Genomic DNA, 23,910 nt, shown 5'->3' on the forward strand with positions numbered 1-23,910 from the left:
GTTACATTCCCAATATGATCTCATTCATCAATTACAGCATTTCTCAAGGAGGTGACCAGTTGGCGATTACGGTAAATTTTACAAATTACCATAGAATGATTGCAACCGATTGGGTATTTCAAATTAATGCTACTCAATGCGACAAATATTACATTAGTTAGGTATAAAAAATGTGCGATAAATTCATTAGGAACTCGAATCGTGAAAATCAAGTAAAAACTTCGCTCCTATCGAACTGAATAGTCCACGAACCTCTCGCATCACGCAAAAGTAGCATTGCACATAGACCATAAGATACACTCATTCAAACACATTTGGATCAAATAAAAATCAATGACTGCTATCCACAAGAAAGAATTCGTCTGCAAGTATGCTCGTAGACGGATAAAAAATATCTATGGCCGCGTATAAATCATTGATAGATAATAGCAATGATGGCTCTCTGACCACATTTAAGATATCTATGTCTGAGGCGGCAAAAGCCTATTATAGACGAGGTCATAAGTGTGATAGATTTTTCGACAACGAATAGCTTTCCGTGATGTCCGTTATTGTCATTATCATTATTATCATTACACATGCTATGGACGGAAAAAATTATCATGAGAATGTAGACGGTACATTCAAGACATCTACATTACAGCACTTTGTATCGTTATTATTATGCTGTTTCATGAAAGCATCTTGTATTCGTGAAAATACTGTACGTGATGGAGGGAAATGGTAGTCATTTTTGCATTCGTCATACTCGAAAAACTTGGTATTTACCAGGAAAATCCCGTGAAGCTGAAATAAAATATTTTTTTCGCAGACCTATGTAATTTTAATAGTATTTAAAAAGAATCTCACCGTTTTGTCGTGCAGCATGCCAATTTTACAGTCGAGAAGCACCGTTGAGCCGATTCTGGCAGTGATATTTGTGTCCCCGGGTCCGTCCTCGAAATACGGTCCATATTTTCCCATGGCACTGGCCATCCACGGTATGGTTGGAAAAGTAAACTTTCGTGGATTAGCGTGAGTGCTGGGATCATGAAAATTGTCAGAGTCAATGACGGCCTCAGTAGTCATCGAGGACTTAATTTCGTAGAATGCCTTCGCTGACTTTGGGATGATCTGGTTTTTCTGCTGCCCCGAATGGTCACCGCTCTTTCCCTTGGGATTAATCCCCTCAAAAACTATCTTCGAGTAGGACCCTTTGGACCCCGAAGTCCGTCCGATCTCCTCGGAATCCGCGAGTGGTTTTTTAATCTCCGTACCGAAATCGGAGACACTTTTGCGTTCGCCACCTGCGGGATTTCTTTCATTCGTGCCCCTGGATCCCGGGATTTGAAAGGATATCGCCCTCACGTTTTCGGGCAGCAGAACTGTATCGAGACTTGGAGACGCAGTCCATTCTGTGTTAACCTCCAAGACGGAGAAGGAAACACCGGAGTTGTTTGCTGGTTCGGAAAATCCTCGATTCTCCGAGTCTAAGTCGCTCGGATCACCGGCAAGAATTTCATTCTGCTGATCCCGCGACAGTCCGGAATATTCCTGGTGGTCAAAATCGCGCGTGATCAAGTCCAGAGAAAGTTTAGTCGCTCCTGCATCCGTCGCTGAATTATCTATCACGGAATCAGTGCCGGGGGACAACGTTGAAAGGATGAATTCGTCGCTCATCGACTTTTCCGAGCTCGAATCCTGTACCTTGAAATATTCCTCAAAGTCGGTTTCGATGGTTGAGAAGCCGGTCGGCCCGTATTTTTCATCCGTTTTCTCGTTCGTTGAGTGACCGATGTCCCCAGGGACCTCACCAGTTCCCAACTCTGAAGCAAAAATGAAAGACCTGGTAAACAACTATCATTCAAGCCTTAGGAAGAATCCTTACAACGTTTTTCGATCGATGGCAGACTATTCTTTGGATTGATGTTCCACTTACGAAAGATCGTCTGTCAATTTCAAGAAGGTAACGAGTTGTGGTGACGTGCGGAAAAGAGAGAGACAAGAAACACACAAAAGCAAACCCATACTTGCTTCGGCAAGAATCTCGCTAAAGATAAAAAAGAAAGATGCGATATCACAGTTAGTGAAATAATTGAACACGTTGTTTTTACACGTTCGACATTATCATACTCGGAACAAGAAATTCATTGACATTGATTCATAATGGATTCGAACCAAGCACCTTAATCCTTGATTAACTTGAAAAAACTTCATCCAACTCATAGAAATGGGTCATTAATCATTAATTGGGACTTTTTTAGGCACTGTTTGAAATAAATTCGTAAGAGCGGTAAAAGTGTCTTCAATTTGAATTCACGTTATGTTCTGTGAAGAAAGAAATTCTTATCAAGCGCAGAGAGACTAGGAAGTTTGACATTGATTTATCTAACACTGTACAACTGATGTTTCACTCTAGGTATTCGAGCTTTGGACAAAATATAATAGGGACTTAACCACGTCGTGGATTTTGTGACGAGTTCGTTTATGAGCTTAAGCATTTATAAGCTCACTTCCGTTGACATCGGCTTAAGTAGCTTAAGTGGCTCCCATTTTACTCCCTCAATTCTCTGCTTGCGGTAAACCAAGCATTTATTCAAATTCCGTTGCGAGAAATTGCACACGTCGACCATTACCCCTTTCGGTTGAAAGCCATTATCAGTACGTCACGAAATAAAAAGCCGCTGTGAACCACAATATTATACTTGTTTATAACCGGTTGTGAACGACTAATAACATCCGCATGTTCTTTCATCTATGTCAGTACGATGTACAGGGTGTTTCCGAGTAAATGCCGCAGTATTTAGGCTGCCTACCACTAAGGGGAATGAATACCGGTAACACAGATTTACCGAGTTATCGGTAATTAGAACGTTTAAAGTCCTTACGAGAAATACAAACAGAATATCGGTAATACACACCTACCGAGTTATCGGCAGTTGGCAAATTTAAAGTCATCACGAGTGAGCTGAAACGGCCCGTGTTGCCAAATTGTGTGGATTTGGCCAAGCAGTTGTTCCGTTGTTTTCAATTTATACCGAAGCGTTCGGTGACCGCGTTCCAGAGTCACGTTAAAGTGATTATCCGACTTGACTTGACTAAAGTGATTATGACTCGGTAGATCTGTTTTACCGATATTTGTTTCCCTCAGCGGAAGGCAAATCAACATCTTTCTGCGCTTACTCGGAAAACCCTGTATGTATAATTGTAAGGCTGCAGTTACAGGTAAGGAATTGATAATTGCAGTCCGAAGGGGCACACCCAACTTTTTGCTATTCCTGACAATTTATAGTACCAAAAGAATGGCTGAACAAATTGAGTAGAATCTTGAAAGTATTTTATGTAAAACCTGTCGCTAAACCTTACCTAAGAAAATGAAACTGTGATTTTCACCACCCACCCATTGAACCATAATTCTGTTTTTCTTACAGAAAATTCGTGATACGTGTGTACACGAGAGAAAAATTACAAATAAGTTGACATTCAAAAGCAAGGACAACCTTGTCCCAGTAAGCCGCACGCACTTAGAATTTACGATGCTTTTGTTGGGTTCATCAGGTGGCATAATTCATGAGCTCGTGTGCTGTTCACGGGCTTAGTTCCCTTCCCGAAGGCAATATTCCTGCCTCATATCCTCAAGAAAGGTAGTTTTCAGGTCGGGATAAAATGTTTGCTCATTGTGTTTATTGGCTTAGATTTTGGGAAACTGGGAGCTCGTTTAGTTAATGAAGGATTAAGCCTGCCCTAGCGAAAGACTAAGCCGTTTATACGGGGCAATAGGTAGCCGTCGTCGATTGCGCCGCGGGTAAGGATCTGGACCAATATCACCGCGAGAAGACCGAATTGACTTTCGTCGCCGAGACATATATTAGAACCAGAGTCACGCGACGCGAGACTGGACTGAAGGAAACGAGAAGAAACAGAAACCGTGGAACAAAATTACTCGGCAAAGTAGAAGAGAAAAAAGTGTTCCGAGTATTTTGAATCACATTCGACTAGCTTCGGTGATAAAACCACGAATGAAAGTGAATTGGTAAATTGCCCGTCGCTAGCAGGTGGCCTCTTTTCACCACAGGCAAAATCATAAACTTGAGGAAATGTTCTCTTAAGGGCAAAAGGGAGACCATTTCCCTCGAGGTTGTGCCTAACGATTACCGAATGGTTTGGCTATTGACCAAGTTTTGCAAGTTTGTTGATTTCGAAAGTTTCAACAGTAGTTTGTTAGCATCAATTTTATAAACAATCTTCTAGGGTCCGTCTGTCTCTGTGTTTCATTCTGTGCACTAAGAAATTTCAATAATTCCAGATAATTAAACTAACCTAACCTAACTTAACTTGAGGATTGCCAAATGGTTTGGCCATTCACCAAGTTTTGCAAGTTCATTGATATCGAAAGTTGCAATGGCAGTTTGTTAGTATCATTTTTATAAACAATCTTTCAGGGTCCGTTTGTGTCTCTGTGTTTCGCTTTGTGCATAAGGAAGTCTCAAGGAGAAACCTGACACCTCAATGATTCCGAATGATTAAATCAGGAAGTTGTCGCAAGATCTTTTGGCAGAAGTTTTAGTGTATTGAGTTATTAGGCATGAAGTCTCTCGAGAGTTTCAATTAGATACTAATAAGAGTAACTATCCAAGAAGATGAAAGCAGTTGTTTTAAAGAATTTTTATTGAACGAATTAGTAATCAAGCGCATCGATGTTTTTTTGCAACTCTTTGAAAATTACAATACAATTTTTCAATTACAGATAACAAAACCTATTTGGCTTTTTAGAGAAATGCTGGAAAGCTATTTAGTCATAGATGATCATAATCATATCCTAAACATAATTGTTATTTGAAAGATCAATTTTATCGACCGAGGATTTTTCGTCTGCTGTCGGTAATGGATTTTGAAAAAAAATCGTTCGAAAAGTAAAGTATTTCTCTTAAAGATTAACTACGAAGAAAATGACGTACAGATAATGGAAATGAAAAAAAAAAAATCATTCATAGAACAAATAGCGATGAATAACTCAGTCTTCCTACAAGGACTCCTTCTTTTCATTGTACATTTTTCATTGTTCTAAACAAGTTTTTTCGCATCTGTACTATTTAAAAAAGAGAGCCGTCGTCTTGTGAGTAATTTATTGCAAGCTAGGTCTCAACTCAGCGGTGGAATCTTTTTATTTTGAATAAATAATCGTTCTCTTACTTCCATTAAAGAAAGATCCCAGGCCGTTAAAAAAATCCCAGAAATAAAAAGAGGGTATAAAAGAAAGAAACGGCTCGGAAATGAATATTTTAATTAAAGGTATTACCTGACGCGACCGTCGTCATAGCGGTCAAAATGACGAAAACGTCTAAGACTCGAAGAGCTGTGCTTGGCCACATCTCCGCGCCTTAACGTTCCGCGCTCAGCCCTCAGGAGGTCCTTCTGTCCCGTTCATCTTGACCCTGAAACAATAAACTTTTATTACTCAAGGATCAACGACTACTACGAGTGTTTCCCGAAGTTGGAGTTCATTAAGGGGGCAGATCGATTTTTGGTTTTTTTGCATTTTTGTACACTTTCATCCCTCCTCCGAATGGGTACCATTTGGGTACTAAAAAAGTTTTTGGGGGTCGAAAACTTTTCATTTGCACGACTTTAAACCCATTTTTCTTCACTTTTGATTTGTCAAACTTTTCTAATAATTTCTTGAAATTTCTGTAACTGCCCCACAATGTTGTGTTTTTTTTTTTCGTCTTTTTTGACGTATTAAAATAACATCCGTTCAACGAATGACGGTGCTATCCTTTGTTTTTATTCAATTCTCATTAATTTCCGTACCAATAATCATTTTGCCACCTGATTTCGCCATTTCACTGATGATTTTCCGTGAAGTAACGAACCTGGCTTGAATGGACCAGGTTTTGCAGAAATCGGTACTAAATTCGATACACATTTTGTACGATGGGAGCTAGCGGGGCTTGTCGTTTCACTCAAGGACAGATAAATATTGTGCCTCGCTATGTTATTCTATGGAAATATCCATACGACTTGAAAATATTTCTGTTGAAACCTTCTACTGGTTAAGTACATTTCTATGTTTCAACTTTATTGTTTTGCATCCACGATGAACCATTTTTGAAAACAACCGAGCTCGGATAACGAAGTTAACTGAATTGAGTCGCCTTGCTACAGGTTGTGATGCTGTGGTTTAATTTATCGTAACTGCAACCGTCTGTCAAGAAAGTTTAACTTTGCATTCGAATAACTTTTATCCGAAAGTAATAATGAACAACAAACTACAAATGTAGAAGAATCGACAAGTAAAGAAAGTCAATATTTCTCGTACTTCTTCTATTTTCGAATGGTCTTTCTGGTATCAAACCCCAAACGTATCTAATCTCTCATCATGATTTCATTATACTGTCCCTGATAACGTTAATAACGATAAAGTCCGTCACATTTTGGAGAAAACGTTATCCTTTCTTACAAACAAACTCTATAAGTAATAAATAAAGGTTTTGATTATTATTTGATGCGTAGAATGAAAATTTTTCGATATCAATAGAACCTCAGAAAATAATTTTTTTTTCCTTCGTTGACCTGTGTAATTGTTGTAATTCGATGTACGTACATAATCTGATACGAAATCCATTTTATCTCTTGTGATCCTTTGTCATATTTGCGATCACTTGTAATCTTTGTAATCGTTTGTAACGCAGTATTTCACGGTAATTTTAGCAATCTTTTTGCAATCTCTGTAATCTTTGACGCATGCATCAATTCTTTGTAATTTCTTTGTAATTTACGTAATCTTAGAAATTATTTCTTAATGCGTGTAATCTCGCTACAACCTTCTGCAGTCTGATTGCAGCCGTTGTAATCTCTGTATTAATTTTGTAAGAATTGTAATTTCAATCAGCGCACGCCACTTTCACACGGTGTATAACACTACGGAATACTTTACGAAGTACAGTTCGTCTCAGTATAACGAGATGACAGGTTGAACACACATTCGCGTAAACTTCCGTCTGGGCAAATTGAATGAGAAGAGACAATCGACAGCGAGATTCAAGTGTTCAAATGTATCTGGAGCAACTCGAGCTTCGTTGAAGCTTTGTTGGAAAGTTCCGTTCGCGCAAAGTGGGAGAGTGGCGAAGCAACATTTCATTAACGCTAGTTAGCCAGCTGGAAGCATCCCCTAATGAATTAAACCGTATCTACGTCGGCTAAAGATATCGGGGGCTGGAACCTGTGGACGTTGGATTGTCCCGCTGGTTGAATGGAAAGTTTTCACGAACCCTGCCCGTGCTGTTCTCGGGTAGTCTATTGTCTTAGGCTTGAACCGAAGGAAGCCGAACGCCTTGGACGAGACTTGGCACCCATATTACAATAAGACCGAACTCTTGCCGGGAACGAATAATCTACGTTTCCTCAGGGTTAATGAGTCGACCGTGCATTAGTCGACGAGAACGTGAAGAAATAATAACACAGGCCTGGAAAAAAATATTTCATTTCAGTTTCATTGGATGTTTTTGGTATATGTTATGTTTTCGAGTCTGATGAATAAAAAAATACAAGGTGTAGGCATAAAAAAAGCATAACGGTTATGAGAAAAACCACCGTTTCATTACAATGAACTAAACAATATGTCTTATAAAATTAAACAAACAATTTCTTTATGAAATGTAGGTAGTTAACTTTCCGTGTTGATTTTTTTTTCTTTTGCTACGAAACCATTTCTTCTTCTATTTATGTGACTTCGGTATCGCTTTCCGTTGTCTCTTTTCGTTTGTATTTATTCTCGAGTCTGACTCTGATTAATGTTCACTGAAACTAAGAAATCACTTTTGCATAGGATTTTTAGAATCAAGAATAAGATACCAGGTATCGGGTTAAACGGGAGTTTCACTCCAAATGAAACTACAAATGCGAGTTCAAAAAAAAAAAAAACCTAACGTCATGGAATTTTTGGAATATTTTTCCCAAAAAAGAAAGTGTGAACAAGTATAATTGAGGTTAATAAAGTTGAGTCAAGTCAAAAAAACGTTCCTTCGGTATAGAGAAGTGGGAAAAATACATTCGTTTTCCATGGAAAAGCTCAATTATTAACAACGTTTTAGACACAATATTGTTCTACTTTCTTTCGATAAGAAAACTCTACCGTATATCCGATTTCAAGAAATCACAGTTTATTTCGATCATAATTGAATTATCTACTTTTCTTGATACTAGCTACTTTTCCGTAAATCAGGAAAGGTTCTGAAGTTTTTTCATTCAAACATACTTTTACAATTACGTCAGATCAGTTGTAGACATACCCCCTTTAGTTACAGTAGATTCCAATTCAGACATTTTTCCTCATTTTCAGGATAGAACCGCGCCAAATCGTAAAAATATTGATAACGTAAACTAATTTTCCCGTCGAGCGTCGACGTCTTTTTACAGTTTCTCATTACAGTTATACAATCTTTTGAAATTCCCTTCGAAGGTGTCTTCCGACACACTTACTCGATATCTGAATCATATCATCGTATAATTGTTTTATCCTGGAAAAATGTTGTGAAATCAAATCTGAGTTTCGTTGTAAATCCCCAGTTTTTGAGTTTCGTTTCGGTAATTAGAGAGGATATTGCATTGAAGTTTTTTGGTCGAAAATCGATACGATTTATTAATCTCATTATGAGATAGTCGTACAATGAGTAGATATACATCGAATAATCATATTGGTAAGCTAGGAAGATCTTTTTGAATAAAACAAAAATAAAAAAGACTGCAACTGTCGAAAAGATGAAGCTTAATAAAAAAAAATAAAATGATGAAATACCGATACTAGATTTATCTTGAAATCTAGTAGATTCGTTCTACTTTACTCATTAGTTCTTTTAAAGTCGGTAAAACGCTTTATCTTCTCACGTGGACAACGTTGAATATTTAATTTTACAACATTGCACCGAAATGGATTACGATCAGCACATGTCAATGATGAATTAACTATAGAAGCTGAAGAAAACCTATTTCAGTTATATTGTGTAATATACTAAAATAGTATTTTGAGCTATTGAAAAACCGAGTTAATTTCTAGTCGTTAATCGAAGAGAATCATATTTCTTCACACATACATGTATATGTATACGCTATAAACTATTTGAGCTGCTACTTAATATATTATAGGTACACGGAAAAAAAAATTCAGCTCGTGGAACTAAATATTAGATAGTTACTTGTAAACAGTTCGTCGAACTAAACGTTCTGTTATTGGAAGAGCACTGCATGGTTCGTATAACTGACTGTTAGTCAGCTGTCATAGCTGTACGTTGTTCAGCTCTCTCAGCTAAACAGCTTCGTTCGAAGAGCTAGACCAGAATTTTTCGGCTCCGCTCACAGCGCTTATTGTTAAATAGTACAATTATATTGCTATTAGTATTATTTTTCATCATTATTATCATTATTTATTCAGTGTCATTTACATATTTGAATGGACTATTTAAACAATTATCTATCAACTGTATTTAAATCATACTCATGAAATTTGAAGGTTATGAAATATGTCAACGCACCAGAGCACAGCGCAACTTACAGCTCTTAGAGCAAAACCATTCAGCTGTGAGAGCTGAACAACTTGCAGCTATCGGAGCTGACTAATATATAGTTGCTGTAACTACAAGATAGACCGTAGAGTGCGTATAGTTACTGGAGCTGTAGAATACAGCTCGCCGAACAGAATTTTTTTTTCCGTGTATGATTCATGCTAGTCTGAAACAGATTTAATCGTGTCTCGAGTGAAGCTACTCCAATAGATTGGTGCCTACTCACCTATTTTTTAAATTAATCCAACGGATCATGAGTTTTTACATTTTTTCTTACGTAAAAAACAGATATGCACAGTCAAAAATGACTAAAAAAAAGGGAATTTTTCTCATTTTAAGAAATCTCTAGTTTTTGAGTGATGATCTCTAAAACGGCGAGGTGAAAAAATCTCTGATCTACAGGATTTTTGATTTAGATGATAAGCACGAAGATGAATTGGTGCAGTTATACTAAGTCGTTTTTTTCAACTTGTTTTTGTTTCTTCTTACGCTTCATTCGAGAAGTTAGTTTTTAGCCTCAAACGAAGACTCGTGAAACTGGAAATCGGTAGTAAAATTCTAAAAGATGCCTCATTTGGTTTGAATTTTTTAAACACTCTAACCGAAATATTTCGAACACTATACAAATTTGAAAGCTGTTCTTTTTTGGTTTTCCTAGATAGTCAAATTTTCTGTAAACTAGAAGATCGAGAAATTATTTGTATCAGCTTAGAACACAGTCGAGATTAAAGTCTACAAGATAATAAGCAGTTTCATTCATTTATTCAATGCACTCAACTTTAAACGTTTGTATGAAAAAACAAGACGAAGATTTAGGTATATAGTAGTTTCGACTTTTTCTACAAAAAATTTGATCATCTGCAAAATGAAACAAAAGACGCAATTTCCCAAGTTCTATAGTTTGGAAATTTAGAGTATTTCCAAAATTCAAACCGGACGATTTAACTTTCAGAATTCTGCTTCGTTTGAGGCTAAAAACTATGTTTTAAGAGAAAAAAAAAAGTTTGAAAAAACTGACCCGATACATACATATTGATTACTACTTCATCGATTGTATTTCAATATTTCCGCAATAAGTCGATATTTAACGGCGGTGATTGGTAGGACTTTCTTTTTATTGAGACTCGAGTACAAGATACAGCATTCGGTGATAATTAAATTAGCTGCAGTGTAAAAATCCGATTCGTGGCAGTGCAGTGCAGCCAATATAAATCACCACGACGTGCTGGAATAATCTTCCGACGTATGTACGTCTAGTTTCAGCTGCTTGCACTTGTAGGATAAACGGAGATAGGATTAGTCGTGAAATCGCGACGGGCGCAGACGATTCTTGGGACTAGAGGAACACCCGACTGATGTATTCCATCCGAGGGTTTCGAGGGAAACAAAGCTCGCGACAGCCGGGATCCCGCTATCGTCAAATCGCGACCGATCCTCTTTAAGGTAGTACCGTGATAGCAGCAGTCCTCAACTTCCAGAGAAATATCCCCCGTATAAAACATTATAACTAAAGTAAAAAGTAGGTGAGATACAGTACACCTTTGCGCCTCCTCTCACATGCGCAGAAGTATAAAAATTTTCCCATTGCGTCTTTTGTCTGACTTGGCAACGTTGCATTCTAACTCGGTATCTCTTGCCCCTCAAGCACGTGTTGTAGAGAAATGTATTGTTATGAAATCAATTTGAGGTTAGTTATAATTGGAGACTGAAAATAATACACAATGACTTCGCGATTAAAACCTGTACCGTAACCTATATCCGCAAAGTTCCGACATTTATTTCAATTCGTTGGGCCTTTGTGGCATTTTAAACTTCCCGCGTAGGGCAACGTTGCCAAGTCACTATTTCTCACGGGTCAGGTTATGAGAGAAAGTTTGAAAATCATTAAAAGCAACAAACTTTAGGAATTATTTACAAAAAAATGAATACGGCTTGTTTATGTTTTTTTTTGAAAAAAATTACTTGTTATATCCTCAACTAATAATTCTCAGTTTTTAAAAAAAATTCTAAGAAAAGTATGGCTGTTATTAAATAAAATGCTCACTCTAACTACGGTCGGGATAGGGAATACATGTAAATTGTACGAATTTTGATCGCTAATATTGTAAAATTTAGTACCGCAAGGACTGTTAAAAAAAATTCCTACGTATAAAGGACACTTCAAATTATGTGTATTCAAAAATTGAAAGATATTGTAAGAAAAGTGATTTATCACGGTACTACCTTAAGGCCGGGTAGAGTGACCAGCTTGTAACATCCGACCGGAATAACGATACTTGTTATTCTTTATTACTATTTTACATCACTGATACTAACTAACCCAACTTCAAGTGTGAAAATTTTCTGATCAGAAGCTACCGAACAAGTTAATTAGCTATTTAAAATATCCCTAGACGGAATACTACGGTAAGATGCAATAACTAGAAGTTCAATCACGTGATCAAAAGAAAAAAATAAAATAAAAAAATAAACAATAACTCGAATTCCGACCCGAAAAACTAAAGACTTGTGAAAAAAATAGTAAATACTGAGATTCCATTGATATGAATTTTTTCAGACTTTTGATAATGGCTTTTCCGGAATTGGTTCTTCGATTTTTCTAAAAAATTAATGACAGTGAAAGAAATCTAATAAATATAAGAACATCGTACTAAACAGAATCAATCAAGTACTTTGAATGGACATAAGTACGTGAATCTAGCCAACAGAAAATATACATTTGTCGATTACCATACTTTGTTGATTTAACCGAAGTTAGATTGGCATAAATGGTTGAAGCAGTTGTACTGATTTGTTTACGAGGTAAAAAAAACACCGCATGCTTTGTAACAAATGGAGAATACATTCATCGTCAACATCCGTGTGCTAGTACTGTAAACGGCCACCAGGCGGTGAAATCTCTCGCTAAGAAAGTAGCGTCAGAGATATTTGTAAGACCGGGTAGTCCGCTGGTAATTCGGATACGGATAAGGTGAGATAAATTTGTCATTGGACATTTTGCAAATGACAGATAGCACAACACCAAGTTTCAAATCCTCAAAATTGATATTGACGACAAATCAACGAAGAATAAGTGATGTGCGCTTGACTAACTTTAATGTCCGGTTGATGCGAGAGGTTTTTGTAACAACAAATTTCACTACATGCTTGAAACCATTGAAATCCCTTGATTCAACATGGATTAGAACAAGCTCAATTTGTTTTGGGACAACAATCTCATATTTTGAAAACAAAACGACTGAGGTGTACGTTCAATAACAGATTTGGTCATTTCAATCACACAATCTTCTTGTTACGAAATTCACGTTAACGCGAGAAACCCACGCCGTGTTATCTTGAATAAATTGATAGTTTGATCATTGAAAGTCTTGATTCGATTCTATATTAAGTTGTCACAAGTATTTCGTCCGACAAAAGTACTTCGTTGAATTAAGTAAGTATCGCGTTTGCAGCATTTGACTTTTAGCATTTAATTGAATCAAACGAATCCAACTTCACTTGAATAATCCTTTCCCTCCGTGTATTTGCTAAGTAGAAAAAATCAAGGAAGGGATTATTTTGGGCGACAACCGGTCCCCATAAATACGGTCACAGAATCTAGGACAGGATCTCTTTGTTCGTGACTGCAGACACTATCTCTCAGCACGGTCCATTTACTCTTTCACATTTCTCATCTCTTGTTACGCGTTCAACTTTTCCATTTTATTCTCCAAAAAGTCGCTCTGCCCAAGTAATCAACCAATTTTCTAGTTCCAGTACTCAAATATCAGTTTAGTAACCCCCAAGTTTAACCAAGTCAATATTGACCGAATAAATTCATCTAAATAAACATCAAAATTGTCTTTCAATATCCTTCAAAGTAAATATACAAATTAATTATAACTTGGCAAAGTTCCAAAGTCGAATCCTTCCTGCATCGTTCACTCGCCGGACATTCGACTCCATGGGAATTCCCGATATTTACAAAGGGTTAGAAAAACATGAATCATTTATTCTTCAAGTATAGTCCTTTTCTCGGCTTGTGTGACGATAAAACTAGCGATAGAGTCACGGTCGAATAATGAAATTCAATGCTTAATCAGTACTTGGTGACCCAAACTATGCTATTAACCGTGTGTCTGATTACATTTTGCTATAGATTTTTGTGTCTTTTTAATCCAAACTTGCCAAATTTACTTCACGGTGATTGGTTACCATTTGGTATAAAACTAAGGTTGAAATTAAATTATTTTCATAAAACACTGTGTATCGCAAGAATTACCGTATCACCCTGGTCAAAAACTAAGGAACAAGAAAACAGCGTTTGGAAAATGTCCAAAAAAAATTCCTAGCACAGTTATCAGTGAATGCCAATAAAACAACATAATTTCCACTGCGCGTGAAAAATGAACCGAAATAAATTCGAATAAGCTAAATTTACGGTCAGATATCGACAATTTAAAACAAATGCTTCGCCAGAACGTTCGGAATAATTAAGCCCTGAATTTTTGTACACAAAACGAATGTTTGTGGGCTCATTTTGTTATCATGAAGATCTTCACTAATAGCGACAAAAAAATTTTACAAACGGTTATCTCCGACGTTGATGAAGTTGTATCGATTGGAGGTCGCGATTCCACGCTTGTTTTTGAAGTTGGCTTTGAATATGCAAAGGTTTGCGAATAACCAACGATTACGTGGTTAAATTTGAAAGTTGAATCGTCATTTTAAGATTTGATTTTTGAAAATGGTCTATAATTGCTCAAGTATTATGTCATATTTAACAGGTAATAAAATTCGTCATTACGATGTTGTGTTAAAAATTTTACTCGTAGTTATCGTCAGAGCAAAAAACTTTGAGGTCATTGTGGCCCGGTCTTAATTTTTTTAATACTTGTTTAGAAATTTCATCGAATTCCAACAACTTTGATTCGTAACTCATAGAGCCGAGTTTGGACATAATTGATTTTAGTTTCAGCGGAAACTGCGTATCGTAATAGATTGCGTATCAAACTTGACCAAAATTGTACGAACGGTTTTCATGTCATTGAAGTGAAAGTGTTCAAAAGTACGTTTCCAGCGGAATGAGTGACTGCTGGAACAAATATAGACCGTCAAACTTAAATTTCAAAACTTAAAATGAAAATAAAATCATTGTCATTGAACTCTATAATCATTGGTGATTTACGAACCTTACCCTATTAGTCGCAGCTATTTAAAGTCAACTCGAAAATCTAGAGCAGAAAATCTGACCAATCCCGTTAAATGAGAACAATAAAACAGTTCTCTAAGTAACGTAAAATTGCTTGAATATTATTGGAGAATTTTTGGGGGTCTAGCCAGAATAAATAAGCCGAAAACCATCACAATTGAATGAAACAAAATACCTGAGTTCAATTGTTTTTAATTTTCTAATTATAAAACTTTTTCCGAAGTTATCGATGTCTTAGCTTGTGTTATTCGTATTTGCATTGCAAATTTCATTTCATTCACACTAACCTTCATTGGCACAAATGACACTGTTAAAGATTTTTCAAACGTAACTTTTCATTTCAACGATACAGTTTAACCATCCGTTAATAAACATATATCATGCACTCGGTGAAGAGTCCTTCCATCTGTTTTTCTTATCCGGTATTCTTGCTTGTCTGTTTCTCGATCCTTATCATCATTTTATCATATCAAAATCGTCATTTTGTTCCTATGATTGAAATGCAGGGATTTGAATCCTGTCGTTCCGTCTTACGCTTAACAACTCAGTTCAAAACTCTTACTTTGTACGTCAGTCCCGTGCGAATGGATATCAGTAGAAACTGTACTCCCAATTCAGCCCAGACTAAGGAAGAGTAACAGGAAAATGGGAATCCTAGCTCGCGGATTTCCTTGGTTTGTAGCCGACACGGCTACCAAAACCAAAGGAGTCTAACGTACGTCTCTCCGTGTTCCCTGATCCAAGTTACGGCGAGGAATAATTCAGGGAACAGTTCCTTCCGCCGTCTCGAAATGGGATATATTCAAGTTGAACGCACCCACGCGATATTATCTAACAAGTTCGTGCGAGATCTTGGCGCATGGAATAATTCGTCCTATCTGCTGTGTAGAAAGGCGAATCAAGTAACAGGTGCTAGTTCAGATTTTCATGATAATTACCCAGCTAATTAAAGCAGGAAGAACAATTAAAATGAACGATCACGGTCGAGGAAAGTTTCAAAATATTGTCCATTATTATTCGAGTAATGTGATATTATATTATAACTTTTTGACGTTATACATACAAAGCAACTTTGAATACAGAATCTCGCTCTCATGAATAACATCCGCCATTTTTTCGTCGCTCAAAACTTACCGTCGTAATTTCATACCTCTGACCGTTGTCGCGACGCCTTAAGGGAGCTTTCCAGTGTGACAGCCCCAAAAATCGCTGTTTTTCGCGATTTTTTTTTTTAAAGAAAAAATAGTCTAATCGGTCTGGTTTTTTTTTTGTATATCAATTGGGTATTGAAGAATACAAAACAATTTTTTGAAGATCGATTTATTTATTAATTAATATCTATAAAAATGATGAAACAATTGTTGCAGAAAATGCACTCGGATGTGGTGTCCACGTTGGGGGTCACAATTTTGATCTGAAACAAAAAACACAAAAAGATTATTGATCGGTATATAATTGGCTTTCGTGCTATGGAAGCTTTTTTCTTTTTTTTTTTTTTTGCAAAAATGGCGCCGGTTTGAAAAAAAAGTATCGATTTTAGAATTTTTTTTGGCAGTTTTTTTTACAAAAAAATAGGAAGATGTCAAAAAAAAAAAAAAAAGCTTCCATAGCACGATAAACAATGACGTTAAGAATATTGTGTAAAAAATTCAACTCGATAGCTTTAAAACTCTGCCCTCCAAGTTGGACACCGTTTTGAAAAATGCTGTTTCGAGAAAAACGCGTTCAAAGTTTCAAGTGAGGAAATTTTAGGTAAATCGTTTACTTACGGCCAATCAGCGATGCCAGGTCCGTACAATATCCCTTCTGCTTCTTCGAAAAGATCGTGCTCAATGGATTGTTCAGTCCGACGAGCTGTCCTCGCCTCTTTGCTATCCAGAGACGCCTGGCGGTTTGCTTGGATGATGCGCGCATTCTTGTACTTAGCGGCGAAATCTGCGGCGCTCGGCCCTATCGTGCATCCCATCGTCTTCAAAATTTTTAAAATTGGGTCGTAACCTTCATTGAAGGTGCACACAGCACACTGCGTAGCGATTTCTACTATCTGCTTGCCGCAGAATACGTGCTTTGGGGCTAGTTGCCACACACAGTGATTGATTGATTTTCAAGAATTTAGCACGCCATTCGCTTTTTTTTTGAAAATTGAGTGCGACAAAAAAATAAGTCGCGCGACTAATTTACGGCTAATTAACGGCAAATTATGCAATAGTCCGAATTCACATTTTCGACAATTGGCGAGCCAAGTTCATGTACGTGCAGGTAGGAACGAGACAATAGAAATAACAGTCGCACGGGCAGACGACCGACGCGGCAGCTGTAGCGCTCCGTTGCCTTCTTCCAAAAAATGCTGTACAGTAACCGAAATAATCTGAATTTCGGCATGAAAATTTCAGGGAATATTCGGAAGAGTGTATACTATTCGATAAAGCAAAAAAAAAAAAAAAATCGATTTTTTGAAAATTTCACACTGGAAAGCTCCCTTAAACGACAACTTTTAACGATACAAGTGTAGCTATAATTCGTTCGTGTAGAGAAACTAACAACGTCAGTGGAGGCCGATCCAGCATGAATTCCAAAAATCAATTTTGAAAATTCATATTGTGACAACCGATTATTTGATTCAAGTCGGGCTTATTTCACTCAAAAGTACGTAAATCAAGATTCGTTTACACAATTTTTTAATGGAATCAGTCATTAGAAAGCATTCCTATTGACAATAATGGCAACCATTTTGCTGAGTAACATATTTTGTTGTGTAGCCGTTATTGACCTTTTTCGATTGTATCTGTTTGATCCTTAGCTCTCAAATTACCAAAAAATAAATTTTTAGTGTCCAACGCTCTGTAGCAATTTATTTTAGCCATCGAGAAATTCACAATTTGTGCTGCTAATTTATAATTTTGGAAAATAAAAGTGTCAGTAATTGGGTCTAACCGTGTCAATGACTGGTAAACTTACCTTATCTCGAAACGGGTCAACTTTTCAAAGGCGACGAGTTTGGAGATGAATATTCTTGGATAATTTATTCTGTTAAACCGAGAGAAATTTTTAGTTCCGGTTACCGCTCAGTCGTTAACTATTTTCATTTCTTACCACAATCGAAAAACATAGTTCCAGGTAGAATGTGAAAATTAGTTTTTTAGCTGTTGCCAAAAAGTCTAGAATCCGTTACTATTCTTTCTCATTACGATCACTGTTACTAGATTTTCTTGCAACTGTTGCGAAAATTTCTTGCTTGTGCAAAAATAAATTGAGTGTTAAAGCCTTGCTTAGCTTAAAAAAGTAGAGTAAATCGAAGAAACTGATTTTGCGTTGCAATTACCAAAAAAGAATCGACGATAGCGCAAAATGGTTACGCGTGCCTCGTTTTTCGTAATTCCAACAATATTCAAACAGTTTTTTTTAACGATACCTGTCTGACTGAATTTTTCGAGCTACTGTAACGAATGAAATTTTTCTCAGCGTAGAGACTGTTACACATCTTTATAATTTGGTGTCAAACTAATACTGTATAACGTTGGTTTTCCGAATTGACCTCAATAGATTGTAAATAATTTTATGGCCGAAGCGTCCATTCTTTCTGCAAATAAGCGCTAATTATTTTTGTGGCAATGAGACGGGAAGGCAGGTTTCAATTTACATTCTACCCCATCACGCGTTGTAGTCAATATTGATTTCCAAGCATGACGCATTGAAGTTGATTCAGTCTCAAAACTGCATGATAATCAGGAAATGACTTCGGATAAAATGTACTCGAAGAAAAGGTATCAAATTGTCGTTACCTCCGACATATTTTCTTTCTCTCTCGTTCCTTCTCAACTGGAACGAGAAGTGGAATCAGCTTGGAAATCGAAGCTCGGTTTGGCGTCGTGTTCTATTCTTTGTACGATTTCTTCCTCGAGTTCGTCGTATCGCTCGTTGAATTCGTCTTCCAAGTCGAGTTTGGATGAATTCGGTCCAATAAGAAATTGGTGCGGGTGAAACTCGAGGGATGACCCGTAGACAGAGATGAATAGATGCGACTGTTCTGCCTCGGAGTGATTAATCGCCCTCATTAACTCCTGATTCTTCCGTGCTAACCGCAGTGTGGATTTTCATGGGGGAGAAAAAAATTGGGACCGTGGACAACTAGAAAAAGTTGCTTCCAATTATCAGGTCTGTCAGATGTGTAAAAAAAAGCCGAAGTCAGTAATTGTTACATGTAATGCACCATACATTGTCGTATTTCACTATTTTTTATGTGTTATTCAAGTCGCGAAAACGAGAAGTCGATCAATATCGTGATTAAAGTAAGCTCGGGATGTTTGTAATACTATACTGGCGTCACGCGTACTTCTCTTAAGGTCATGTAGTATTTCCATTCTTACCGACCGAGTGAACTCGCCCTTTTTCTTCCTATATTAAATAAACGAACGAACGAAAAGAGCGACGTACCGTCGAAATTTTAACCCTCTCCGTTCGTTTGTTTGTTTAATATAGGAAGGAAAATGGTGAGTTTGCTCGGTCGGTAAGGGTAGAAATACTACATGACCCTAAATCAACGAGTGGATCCAACACAGTGATGAACTCGGAAACCGGAACACAAAACTTTTCGCCACATGGGTATACGTTATATGAAGCTATACGTGAACTATACAGCCTGCATCCTTTTCTCGGGACTTTCTTTTCTCTCGTTTGATAACGTAGGAAACTTCTGCCTCGAGGCAGTTTTCCCGCTGTGGATTTCCTTTCTTCTCGATATTATTTATTTATGTGGTAATATTTTTCCCTCGTGGCGATTAGAATCTTCCGTTTGGAAGAAATATTTTCATTTCTTTTACACCTGAAGAACTTGTCGTATAATATAACAAAACTATATCCTTCTCGCGGAACGATTTCTTTCTATCAAGTTTCGAAAAGTCGCTCTTGGAATTCGAACATTTCTTGTGTCGGTAAGGTTGGTAAAATGTCATATTATTCAAAATAATTCCATTCAATCGCATTTAATGATGTGAACTTGATCCTGCAAGTAATTTGCAGAGAATTTAACAGATCAAACATTTTTTTGAACTGTTAGAACGTAGATATTAAATCGGATTTTTTCAATTCGGAATTTGTACCTAAATTTTGCTTTCACCGGTTTTCGCAGAAATTCAGTAACTTGTTTATTCGATGTACTTTTGGCACAACCTTTTTTAGATTTTTCACGACGCTCAGGGCGTTGGCTGAAGAAATCATAACACTCAAGATGTTGATCGCAGAACTGTCCGTTTGAGAAACTCACAGACTTCCACAGCGTTGAGAGTTTAACACAACCGACGAGACTCTTTTAAGGATACCGTCAACTTTATCTGCATTGAAAGTTCCATTGAACAATAATTCTGAGAAATAACCGATGTATGAAAACCCTAATGGATCCTAAATCAAAAACTTTATAACAGCTGTAAAAATGAACACACTTTGATGAATATGTGTGGCAAATGGAGTTGAGAAAAACGGAAACAAGCGATGCAAAAATGGAAAAAATATGTTTTGGAAGAGAGAAAATATTGCCATAAATTTAGTGAATTCGCGAAATTTGTTAACGGATTGAGACACTCGTGACTAATTCTGCAAGTCACATTTGTGCGCAGTGTGATGGCATTATAGCGCGTTCTTATCTTTCCTATGAAATTTTACTAATCAAGTGTCGAAGTGTAATTGAAGATACTATTTGATAGATATCAAATTCGTCTTTCAACCTGCAGTTGAGATAAATAAATTGCTCTTATTTTAATGGGATTGTGAACCTGAAGTCAGTCGAACAAAACACACTTCGTTTATCGTATGAAGTGTTCGTTGCAATGTTGAATGTCAAAGAAAAGGCGCCTTTTCTTATTTTTACTCCTCTTCTTACAACGTTTTCAACTCCAGGATGACATTCTATTTCTATAACTACCGAATAAAATGAATTTTACACACAAAATGATGTATGTAACTCTAGAGTCGTCAGATCATCTTTTATTTACCAAAGCGACCTCAATATTGCACGAAAACAGTCTCACGATGGCTCATCTTACGCCTCATTCTTGCCGAAATCGCGGAAAGTATCCGTTTCCGTTCGTTCGTTCATTCAATTTTGAAAGAAAAATGGTGATTCTGCTCGGTCGGTAAGGGTGGGAGTACCAGGTACACAACCTTAACACAAATGCTTCGACGACATGATCATGGCTCTAGCTACCTTGTACCGGATATTTCTCATGTTACACACCCCGAAGTATCCATGAGCCTGATAGTTAGCGATTGGTTACGAATAAAGTCGAAGTCCAGCAAAGTTAATTCTGATACCGATCAGATACGTGGAATAGCTTCGGAAAGTTGTACGTCTTGAGCTAGCGCTGCAACGTTGGAAACTCTACGAAACCCACGTCGACTTCCTGCAGTTCACGGGACGACGTCAAGACTGGAGCATCTGCGGTTACCAGTTCGGATAATAGAAGTTATAATTCGCCGAATGGATGCGGAATAACTTCGGTCATCGCATATAGCGTCAGTTTCAATGGGCAACCAACACCGAAACTTTCGTCAGCGGACCGGGAGAAATTTCTAGTTGCAGATACTATACAGTCTTTTATTGTTTTCATTTAATTTAAAAATCCAGATTTTGCATAAATTTACAATAAGAACATTTTCAACATATTCTGCACTGAAATACTTCTTTTAAAAATCACCTTGGCACCGTTACATATTCAATTTGACAACATTTCACGGATATTATTTATAATTTTAAAATAGCAATACTCAATTAGCTTACGTATTAAAAAATCTGTTCACGCGACTATATGTAGAAAATGGAAATTCCGAATAAAATGATCAATGATAAAGTGAAACGAGCGAATTGACCAAATTTGTAACCATTTTAAGGCAATTTGCAATAAACCATCGATATGTAAGTACTTGTTTACAATTTCATTATCTTCTATTTCTTTATTATCAAAGAGATCTTCGCATAGCTTAACTTAAACAGATTTAATAATTTATGCGCGACCATCTCGTGGTAAAGTTATTAAAGAGTATCAATTTTTGAGTCAACCAACCTTTTCATTACCATAAGCGGCCTTATTTCGCAGATGACTCAATATTTGATGCGACGTCGCCGGTTAATTCTCCAAACATCGTCTTATCAAAGTGGCGTCTATAATCGCCATCAGAATCTCATTTCGTGTTTAAAGGGTTTCTGGGATATGTCACGATCAGCAGAATGTCAAGTTATTTCACGAAATCTTGCCTGTCGATAAGTAAATGAAAAGAAACTCGATGAAAGAAAACTGTGGTATAATAAAAACGAAGGTATTTAATTCCAAGTTCTTATCCTGAACAAATTTTAATGTCAAATTATCACAGAACTAATACCGACGTTCAGAATTTCATATAAACGAGTAATTTATTGATTGTATTTAATTTTATGTTCCACAGAAATTAGAATGAATCGGTTGGTTTCGGACACTTAGAATTCAATCACCGGAATTTGAACGAAGTTATTAAAGTTATAAAACTTACCGTTGCCATATTATTTTTGTGATCAAATGCAAGATTAAAATGAATCAGCCTAATTATAGTTTATTCATTTAATTGGATCTAACTGATTTATATTTAGAAAGTATCGTTATCTCTCCTTGTTACTGCTATTTCGACCTGCGAAAACTTGAACCAAGTGGAATTCGAATCTACAGTTATATCATATTTTGAATACGTTTTGAAAACTTTGGTTGAAATAAATTCTTGCATGTATTTTATGAATTAAACAGAAATGAAGATAGATCCAATTAAATTATACTAATTTCCAGTGAGCAATTGACATTTGTAATTGGTTCTGGTTTGTTCATATTCGCTCACTGGCTTCAATTTTTCATTTGAATTTCGTCAATGGATTCTTGAATTAGCAAAGAATCTTCGATGGGGTTTGGATTTTTATAGAAGATAATCCGAAAAGGAGGAAATAAATTAGATATAGGAATCCCAACGACCGATGGAATTCGATAATGCGAATTGAGAGGAAGAAGTGGAAAAGATATATACCGAATTTTACATGATCCTCCGGAGTCAGAAGAACAGAATAATTTGAGAGCTATTCAAAATATCCCCTCGAGACATTCAGACACGAATCCTCGAGAGCGAGCACGAACGATGATGAGGATAAGGGTGAACCGACGAGAAGGATATGGAGAAAAAAAAAAAATAAAGCCTACCACTGAGTAGAACGGATTCTCCGATAAGAGGAGCCGAAAGGTTTGCTTAAGATGAATATGGGTAGACGTTCGAATAAACCGCAAGGTTATAAATATACCTGCCCACTCCACGGTCACGTCCTCCCTCCACGCAAAGCGTGGGACTTGAGAAAGTTATGTTCGCCACTTCCATTTCCATCCTTGGATTTTCGAAAATTTAGCTTATTTGCGATTTTAACGCGATTGTCACCCATTCGCTTTTGAACAGAGCCGTGTCGTGGTCTCAGGTAAATTTTCGAAGACTCGTTTTACTTCTACGTCAAGTTTGCACAAGTATTTCGCCCGACAAAAGTATTTTATCCCAGCATTGAGTTGAATCGAGCGAATATCAGTCACTTGACACAAATAATCTTTTCCTTCCGTGCAATAACCAGAAATTATGCCGCTGGAAGATCTCGGTTTTATCCTGATTTCGTGGTTTGAAATTTGGAAAATATTGGACAGTTGTTCAATTCGTGATACAGTTGCTTCGTTACTGGAAATCTTGAGTCTTCTTAATCATCAGCAGCGTTTGAAAGAGCGACCCTAAAATCGGCCCCTAATATCGAGCCCGATATAACTTCTCGGGCAAAAGAGATAAATGAACGAAACAAGATTCAAAATAATCGTTGTTCCATGCTGTATCCGTGTTTTCTGTCAGTTTACCCCCTATCAACCCCTAAAAATGGAGAAACTACCCCTGTAATGGGGTGTCAAGTTTTAAATGACTAAGAGCCTAGATAAAGTATTTTTTAATTTAAAACCCTAAAAGTTCAAAAACTACCCTTATCAGAGGGTGGAAAGCAATTCATGACCAAAAACATTTATGATATAGTATTAAATTGTATTTTATCATTATAATATAGTAACTAACTTATTACACGTCAACACGCCCCAACACTTGGAAATAAAAAATTGCACCTATTAAGGGGTGGAAAGTACAGTATGTACAAAA

At 36.9% G+C, this 23,910-nt stretch overlaps 1 protein-coding gene across 10 annotated transcripts in view; it reads right to left on the minus strand.

The window, feature by feature from the left end:
* Window positions 1-23,910, minus strand: part of LOC124186212 — a 312,828-nt gene that overhangs the window by 75,550 nt on the left and 213,368 nt on the right. For all 10 annotated transcript variants that reach the window (XM_046577722.1, XM_046577719.1, XM_046577721.1 and 7 more), the window contains 2 exons: window positions 5,279-5,414; window positions 850-1,805 (listed from right to left, as the gene is read on the minus strand). In XM_046577722.1, the coding sequence (XP_046433678.1) occupies window positions 850-1,805; window positions 5,279-5,351 (1,029 nt within the window). In that variant the 5' untranslated portion in view covers window positions 5,352-5,414. The remainder of the gene's footprint in view (window positions 1-849; window positions 1,806-5,278; window positions 5,415-23,910) is intronic.

This window comes from Neodiprion fabricii, chromosome 7 (assembly GCF_021155785.1).
Source record: "Neodiprion fabricii isolate iyNeoFabr1 chromosome 7, iyNeoFabr1.1, whole genome shotgun sequence".
NCBI lineage: Eukaryota > Metazoa > Arthropoda > Insecta > Hymenoptera > Diprionidae > Neodiprion > Neodiprion fabricii.